Below are 9,351 nucleotides of genomic sequence, written 5' to 3'. Positions count from 1 at the left end.
AAAGTACTGCTTAATGATTTATAATGCCGCATTGTTGTCGTTAAATAGAGTGAGCGTGACGCTATATAGAGTGTAATATTGTATAGAAAACAATGTAAACCAACCAAAGTCAAGCAATTTCGACGTTTTAAGGAGTTTGTCGTTAAATCGAGTGACGTTATAAAGGGTTTACACTGTATTTTAAATTTTGAATGACTATGTATAATATTAAAGCCACAACTTCTCGATGCATTGAATATTACACCGTTAAATCCTTTACATAACCGTTTCAGTCTAATTATGATTAATATAATAAGTATTATTTATGTTTCACCTAATTTCATTAACATCTGTAATAGTATTTCTTTGGACATTTGTACATATCTACATACAGGTAACGGTTAATAGAGGTCGTGCAATTTTGATCGTATAACTAACAGTGCCCGCTGTCCGCAATTTATAATCACGTCCATTGCATATCTAGTAGGCATTTATGCATGCATGCATGCTTGTATTGCCTTTCTTTATTTAAAAAGAAAAAAATGAATTTATATCTAGGTAGGTAATGGCGGTTGCACTAGGATTATTGTCAACGTGTGTATGAATTTACATAGTGAAATGATCGTAGAAGTAAGAAGTAGTAACTTGTTTGGCTAGTGGCACGCTTTTAATACCTGCTCCTTAAATAACATGCATTATAATTACTACGGAACGGTTTTTAGTAAAAGCGGGAAAATTTAATTAAGTGAACAACCGCAATGCCTGTCGATTATACACTCGATTTGCTTTTAAATATTGAACCGGCTGCAATCAAGCCTGATGGCTGAGTTCTTTCCACTATATTGTTACAAATATTTCCCGTTATAGTACTTAGTTATTCTATTATTTTTGTTATTGTTGTTGCTGCCGTTGAGTTGATAATAAGTTAAAGTCGTTAACATATTTTTACACGAAATAAACTTTAACAACTGTTATTTGGTGGCAAGTACGGTTAACTATAATGTATGAAATTTTTATTCAAATTAGCTCGTTGTGTGTGTCTAGAAAACTATTAAAAACCACAAAATTACGTTCTAATGTTTAGTTTATTTGTTTGTTGGAAATGCACCAATTATTTTACGTGTTTGTTTTTGTTGGCTCTTTAAACTGTTTTATGCTCGATTAAGGGAAATTAAAGTAACCGTATTTTTATACATCAGTTTTCCGGTTTTGTAGCTTTGAACAGATTCAACTTTTTGAGTAAGATATAGCACATTTGAATCGTCTTTTCACTTAATTCAAATACCACAGCAACAATTTTTCCCTCATTAATTTGAGGCAGTTTGTAGTGGGTTGAAAATTCAGAAATGAATTTTCAGAATAATATTTCATATCAAATACCTAGTCATATAACTTTTATAGAAACAGCATTATTAATGAGCGGTCGTCCAAATTTCTCATTTTAACAAGGTTCTAACAGTACATTCACAATGATTTTTTGATTTGCGAATGTCCTGTTGACACCATGTGATTATTAATTAATTATAATGAAGGTTTAATTGAACCAAACTTCGTTTAGCTAAGAGAGAAGACCCTGAAGAAGGCTCTTATAGGGAATAGTAGTTCTTGAAAATTTTTGTGACATTTTTAATAGTGGCTAATTTGCAATATTAATGTAAAAATTCATTTTCGATTTTCTATCCACTACAAACAGCAACAAAAATAGTTTTCCTCATTGACCTGAGGAAGTTTGTTATAGGGAATAGTAGTTCTTGAAAATTTTTGTGACATTACTAATAATGGTTAATATGCAATATTAATGTAAAAATTCATTTTCGATTTTCTATCCACTACAAACTTCCTCAGGTTAATGAGGAAAAATATTTTGTTGCTGTTGTCACACCCTCGCCGGGAATCGAACAGCAACAAAATAGTTTTTAGTGGATAGAAAATCGAAAATGAATTTTCACATTAAAATTGAAAATCAAATGAGTCTCCAAAAATTTCGCACCCCGCATTTACTGAAAAGAATTCTTGAAATCGCTTAGGATTCAAATTTAAAATTCTGTCTCGCCTGAAGCAAATTTGTCTGTAAACAACCCTAATATGGAAAAAATTTTCTTTTATTTCGAAACTAACGGAACAAATCCACTAGCGACTAAAAGTCAGTTTCAGGCAAGGTTTGCACTCGTTGCAAATGATAAGGATGCAGCAACTGTTGCCTGAAAGGAGCCAACGTTCTCTACTATTTCGCGTGGACTATTCTGGGCATTAAATCGAGAAATTCATCCCTACAGCCAGAGGCGGATTAAATGTTAAGAGCGCTCTAGGCTAGCACCTCATAGACGCCCCTCTGACGGTCGTATATTTTGCAAAATACTTTTTTTTTATTAGGTACTTCCTTATTTTTCTTTTAGGTTTAGAACCTTCCGCGCGCACCCCTTTTTAACCTTGCGCCCCTAGGCATATGCCTACTTTGCCTTATGGATAATCCGCCACTGCCTACAGCAGCGATATTGGTTCAAACCCGTAAATACGTATTACGTCACATGAATTTTAACAACAAATTTACTACAGTAACTGACCTATATTAATGATTGACGCTGTAATGCTGAATTAGTTTCTTGAACTGTACATCGATTGTCTCATACAAGTTTTTAAACTTTAAAAGAATAAACGGTTACTAATAGAGTTTGGCTGTTAACATAAACACCCTAAACTACACTTAATCTAATCTAACAAATGAACAATACATGAACAAAAATATATAAAACAAAAACTACACTGATGCTGGCAATCACCAGTTGATTGAGTGCAGCGTTGCGGGCGCTATCTCTCTAACAGGGCCGGAATCGAATTTACCTTTACTTTCAATTACATTTTTTTCGAAAACGGTGAACTTTCGGACATGGAAATATCTACCTAATATTCATGTTTAACAATGCTCTATCACCTCCTGCAAGTTCGACACATATTTCTGTTGCACCCTGTATATTCTTCTTTATAGTTTAGCTAAATGTCAAATGGAAAATTTTAAAATACCAAAATTTAATCGTCTATATCTTTTCATTCATGTAATCTGCCACTGCCATTTTTTGTATTTATGTGTAACTAGGCTTTACTCGCGGTTTCCTTGGCATTGATGTTCTAAATACGTGTAAAAGACCATCGACGACATAAAACTAACCTTTCTGTCCCTCAGGAACAGTTTTTATATTCTGAATAAAACGTACTCTATGTCCTTTTCTCTACTCACGTCAATGCGTGTACACAATTTCATGATGATCGGTTGAGTAGTTATGGCGTGAAATAGTAATAAACAAACAAACAAACTCACATTTGCGTTTATAATATTACTTAAAATATTTACGATCAGCAACATTTTTCTTTTACCTAACGCGATTATCACTAAATAAAGTAATCACTTTTAAATTTAAATCCAAATTAAATTCACATTAGTAACGAATGGCATTTTAATTTTAATATTTTGCTTGTGACCAAATTCATCAGATTTTATTATTGTTCCAGATTTTTGCATTGTTATTATTTTTCGTGGCGGGCTATTGTTACGGCGCTCCCGACCCTTACTACCCCCAACCAGACCCATACGCCACGCCGCCACCATGGAGAGGCCCGATTCACGTCCCCGTCCTACGGCCCGACGGGGTACCACGAGAACCTCCGGAAGTAGAAGCCCAAAGGCAACACCACTTGGCTAAAGTCAACGAAGCTTACGCAACGGCCGCTCCCAAAGTAGGAGTGTGGCAGGGTGGCTACAATAACCCAGCTCCCCAGTCGCAATGGAATCCCCCAGCCCAATCGCAATGGAATCCGCCCCCGTCCAACCAGTGGAACCAGAATCGCTGGAACGGACGACTGCCCGAATTCGGCCCAAACGGGCAGGTGAAAGAAACACCGGAATTTGAGGCAATCAAGCAACAACACCTCGCCGAATACAGTCGTGCCTTGGCCAGGTCAGGAGCGCCGCAATATTATTAAAATTGTTGGTATATCATCAGCAAATTTTTATTTTGTAAATAGTTTAAGTATTTGTGCAATAAATAACATAGTTTAAGGTGAATTTATGAAGGACAGACAAGAAAACTTTCACTGAAATCTAAAACCGAGTGCCATAATACATTTAGAGTAATGATGAAACTCATTAAGGTGTTTCACATACTTAATAATCCCGCTAAACTTCCACGCATTATATCAGCACGTACAACAACAATGGACTAACAATTTCAAATAAAACTAATTATTTTTTAATAGATGTATTAATATCCATTGGAAGTAAAATTAAACTGAGTACAAATGATACTCCTGCATTTTAAAAACATTTAACTCATTTAACGCGGTAAGTAAATCACTAAAAATACTGTTTATAAAGAACCATAATCATAGATAAATCAGGCTCTCTAAAAGAAAATATTTTAAACTGATGCTTCCAACAAAATGCAATTTTTTTAAAGAAAACTTAAAACATTTAAACTTATTCACTGGACTTCTTTGAGGTCTTCATCTGCCTACTGTACTCTATAATGAGTCAAAGTATATTATGATTTCGACAGAATGCGGACCACTTCGAATTGTTTTATTCGATTGTGGTGGCGTGCCTATCACGTTGGGGTTCGTTTCAGCAGGTAGATATCCACACAAGTACACCTTGTTGGAGCATGCACAAAAGTAAAATGTAGCATCGTACTACAGATGGCGTTTACCGCGCCTTTTGTAGTATTTTCTGGAACGCGCTGTTAAGACAGCAGGTGGAGGTTGGTCTGTGTTCTGTCGGGGCTGCCTGCGCCGCGCTGATGAGATCCAGGGGGATCGGGGTCGCGATCCGCGTCTGGCGGTTTCGACATAATGCGGATCACTTCGAATTGTTTTATTATATTATGATTGTTTTGATAATTCTATAATGGACCGTTGAATTCTACAAAAACAACAACTTCATAAAGTAATGCATGAATATTCTGTTTAATTTGAAAAACTCCATTTGATGAAATAACATATTATATTTTAAACACACTTTTTTATTGATTTTAAGGGTAACATAAACCAATTGCAACTGTACACTGATTCACAGTTACAGTTACAAGTATGATCATTCCTGATAATCTATAGGATTGTAAAAATGAAAACTAAAATTAATATATGACATCCCCTATTGCCTTAAGGAGAAGTATACATAAAATATCATACCCTACGCATACGAATATTGAGTTTCATATATGAAATCCAATTTTCTACGAAGCAGGGCTCCGACGAGCCAAAGGCCACAAAAATATATCCAATAATATTCAAATTACATATGAAATATCAAAAATCTAAAGTAGAAAAAGTAGTATCTACCTACGAAGAATATTTAGATTATTGCTGTGCAATAACGGCAAATATGCAAACAGCCTGTGATTAAACTAACCGAAGCCCAAATAGCGAATGCGGGAATACAGGAACGTAGATACAAAGTGTCAATTAAGTAGTTCTGGTGTTATAAGTGAAGAATGTAATATGGCGGTAGGCAGCCATCACGTTGCACCGTGGTCGACAGTCATCTATAAATTAAACAACTAGACTAATTGGAGGGAGGAAGTAGTCTGGCATTACGGTCCTGTTACATAGGAGGAGGTGGGGTTCAACTGATAAGTGAATTATTATTATTGAAAACTGAAAAATCATTCTTTTCCGAATTGAAGCCTTAAAACCTAACAAACAAATTCGAAGTGGTCAGTGTTCTGTCGAAACTGCCAGACGCGAGTCGCGATTTCGATCTTTTTGGATCTCATCAGCGCGAACACTGACCACTTCCTTTATTTGTTCGATTTTGGTAACGTTCCTACCACGTACTGGTGAGCTACGCCGTGGATTCAGTTCAGCAAGTAGATATCCATATATATTTAAATGGACCTTATTGAGCATTATGAATTCCACTAAATGTAGCATTGTACTACAGATGGCGTTTACCACGCCATCTGTGGTATTTTATGAAGCCTTAATGTATTATAATTCACGGATTCTGTATCACAATCGTTAGGAAGTGGAATCGAAGCTAGGCATTACGATGTTGTTACATGGGGAAAGGGGGTCAACAATTGATACATTTTACGTAATTATGAACAGCTCCTTGTACTCAAAAAAATAAAAATACTGACCCCTTAAAAATCAACTTATTTCAAGTGTAAAGAATAAAACTGCTTCCCTCTGAAAAGACGTCGAAGAATAAAATAGGAAATTGGTGTAGCTATAGGGAAATTAAATTTGCTTTACATATAGGTGAATTTAAATTTTCAGAAATTATTTTTTCATAATTCCTTTAAGTACCAACAGCATCTGTTAGCTATGTATGTACAATCGCCTCCAGACAATAACTAATTTAATTAAATATTTATCCTATTCGCACATGAATTTTTACCAGGAAAAATACCGTAACAGTAGAACTGAACAGAATACATGCCAACCAACTTATATTCAAGTTAGCAGAAACGTAACGAATTTTACGCTACAACGAGTGGGCATTTGCGGGATCGGGCTCATAAACATAACTTGCACAAATGCAGCGACCGTGAAACTTTATACGAACATGGGGTCTCATAGATTTTCAAGGAACACATATAACGCATTACTGGTTAAGTTCCTGAAAACGAACGCTACGTGTTGAAACAAAACGCGTCGAAAAAGAGGAGCAAATTGAAAAGAGATTTAGAGACTTGAGAGTTAGGGTACATTTCATCAATAATTAGAGTAAAACGAGAGATATTCTAGTATAGAATAATTAAATTTAGGGGTAAGCAAATCAAAACAATTACCTACCAAAAATGTCAAATTTTTGCCATTAAACTTTACAAATTTAATTGTTAAATATGAAATATTATTCTGACAACAGCAACAATTTTTTCCTCATTAATTTGAAGTAGTTTGTAGTGGGTTGAAAATTCAAAAATAAATTTTCAGAATAATATTTCATATTAAACTAACTCACTTCTAAAAGATGTCTAAATTGTATGCATGTTCAATTGTTAAACGTAAAACTAGATACACAAAAAATAAACAGAACAGAATAAACCAAAATTTACCTATTCAAAAATGTAATTCCGATTGAAAACAAAATACCTCATCATCATCATCATCATATTGGGGTCGTCAGTACTAAGACTGGTTGGACCCCTACCTCCACCCTTTCCTATCTTGAGCTAATCTTCGCATTTCCTTAAAGTTAGAACATCCCATATCCCTAATTATTTGTGTAGTAATGTAATCTAGGTCTACCTCTACTAATCTTAACTCCTGTTTCTGCTTCTACTATGTCTCTAGACCTTTAGGTGAGAAAGGTTTCTTATTGACTTCCATAACGCCCTTTATTCTTCTAATCTTTCTAATATCTCCTCATTTCTAACCTTTTCTGTACATAATTCGTCTGTAACATCATATTCCAAACCTTACCATCATCATAAATTCCTCAGTCCTAAAACTGGTTGGACACGCACCTCCACTCCTTCCTATCCCGAGCTAATCTTCGCATTTCCCTAAAACTAGAACATTCCTCCTAAATCATTTGCGAACAGTAATCTAATCTACTACTTTTAACTCCTGTTTGTTCCTACCTCTAATATGTTTCTGACTAGACCTTCATGCCTGAGAAGGTGCCTTACTGACCTATCTCGCTTATTTCTTATTGACTTCCATAGAGTCCTCTATTTTTTCTAATACCTCTTAATTTCTCTATCCACGGTATCCTCATTATTCGCCGGTAACACCACATTTCGAAGGCTTCTAACATTTTCTTTACACAAAATAAAATTTCCACGAGGTACTTGACAGAGATGGTCGATTTCGAGGAGCCATAATCTGACATTTCGAAACTTCTTATTTGAATTGAACTTCTTATTGAATCGCTATTTCAATCACTTGATATCATCAGCACGCCATAATTAAGTTAGCAGCAAATGTCAGTAGATGGCGATATGCTGCCATTATCCAATAATGTTCATTATTATTTATTTCATTTTATATTAATTAGCCTTTTTTTAGTTCCTAATTTGTTCTAATTCAGTGTCTTATTTGAAATTTCATGATTTATTCTCATCATACTACGCAGAAAGTAGAATCAGCAAGTGCTAAACTACAAGGTAATAAGACTGACGATGATTAACTGTATTGCAGATAGCAGTTCGGACGATGATGCTAAAGTAGGACGAATGTGAAAGGATGATTTATAATATTAACATATTCACACTTTTGGCTATTATTTCTATAAACAACATGCGATGGTGGTGTAATGGTCAGCATAGTTGCCTTCCAAGCAGTTGATCCGGGTTCGATTCCCGGCCATCGCATTAGTTTTTGCAAATTTCCTACTTACATGATACTTAAACAATAAAAAAGTTACTGTTGTATTGTGTAAATTTGTAAAAAAATAACCGTCTAACCGAAATCGTTATTAAACCTGTGAACATAAAAGAGCTTTTGGTCTATTACTGATGTCTAAACCCACTAAAAACAATTTATCAAAATTCAACTTTAGGTCAAAAGGAAGTTCAAAGTTTGAAGAGGAAACCAAAATTAAGAGTCTCATCCATCCGAAAATCGATAGAAGAAACATGAAAAATTTTTGATATTTTTTCAACAAAAATCATCCAATTATGATGAATCTTTGGTGAACTATTGTCTACAATAAAAAAATAAGAAGTAATGGACCTATACCTATTTACGAAAGGCTACCAATTGGAAGTCGTAAATTAAAACAATTTTTTACAAATGAAAAATCACAGATTTTGACATGGAAGGAGACATTTGTTATTATCTAATTGCATATTAACTATACGGCCTTCGTCATCATAGGGCCTTCAGCCTGAAGACTAGACTGCACTAATACTACATTTTAGCAATTCGCGAACACTTGCAGAACATCCCGTAAAATACCTACTTTGAACTTGCCTAATAAATCCCTAATACATAAAGAGTTTTTAAAATAAGTAGCAAGCTTTAGGAGATGCTAACTAGATGCAACATATGGTAAGTAAAGCAGCGGAGAAAGGACAGAAAAAAAACAGATGAACTTGCAATCCGAAGCCGACCCTGGACGTGAATTAGCAACATACAGAGAAATTGCGATAACAACGAAGCAGTTACATCGATGAAAAATGCAAACAGGGACAGTTGTGGAAAAACTAATGAAGTAAATATTAGCAGCTACTACACGCCCATTGCGGTAAGAATTAGTTAAACAACTACTTTGTTAATCACTGATATTATGCAGTACTATGTAAAGTACAGATTGATATGATATTAAAAACACAAAATACAAAAGAAATACTTGTACAAAACGACGCAGCAGCTGATATGTACAAGTACATTGACGATTACAAAACGTTATTTTTTTTATTAAAAATATAT

General features: G+C 34.7%; 1 protein-coding gene and 1 non-coding gene across 2 annotated transcripts; both read left to right on the top strand.

Annotated features, from left to right (window-relative positions):
* Window positions 1-3,444: 3,444 nt before the first annotated feature.
* LOC112906319 (pupal cuticle protein-like) lies at window positions 3,445-4,039 on the top strand (the record flags this gene model as incomplete). The annotated part of the gene is made up of 1 exon (XM_025980250.1): window positions 3,445-4,039. A coding segment is annotated over one exon (513 nt), but the record flags the coding sequence as incomplete, so codon positions are not given.
* Window positions 4,040-8,219: 4,180 nt separating this feature from the next.
* On the top strand, window positions 8,220-8,291 carry Trnag-ucc. The gene has a single exon. It is a non-coding gene; the product is annotated as a tRNA-Gly (tRNA).
* The last annotated feature ends 1,060 nt before the right edge of the window (window positions 8,292-9,351 follow it).

The sequence above is a fragment of the Agrilus planipennis genome, unplaced genomic scaffold (assembly GCF_000699045.2).
Source record: "Agrilus planipennis isolate EAB-ADULT unplaced genomic scaffold, Apla_2.0 scaffold79, whole genome shotgun sequence".
NCBI classification, from domain to species: domain Eukaryota; kingdom Metazoa; phylum Arthropoda; class Insecta; order Coleoptera; family Buprestidae; genus Agrilus; species Agrilus planipennis.
This window is presented reverse-complemented; position numbering and strand designations above follow the sequence as displayed.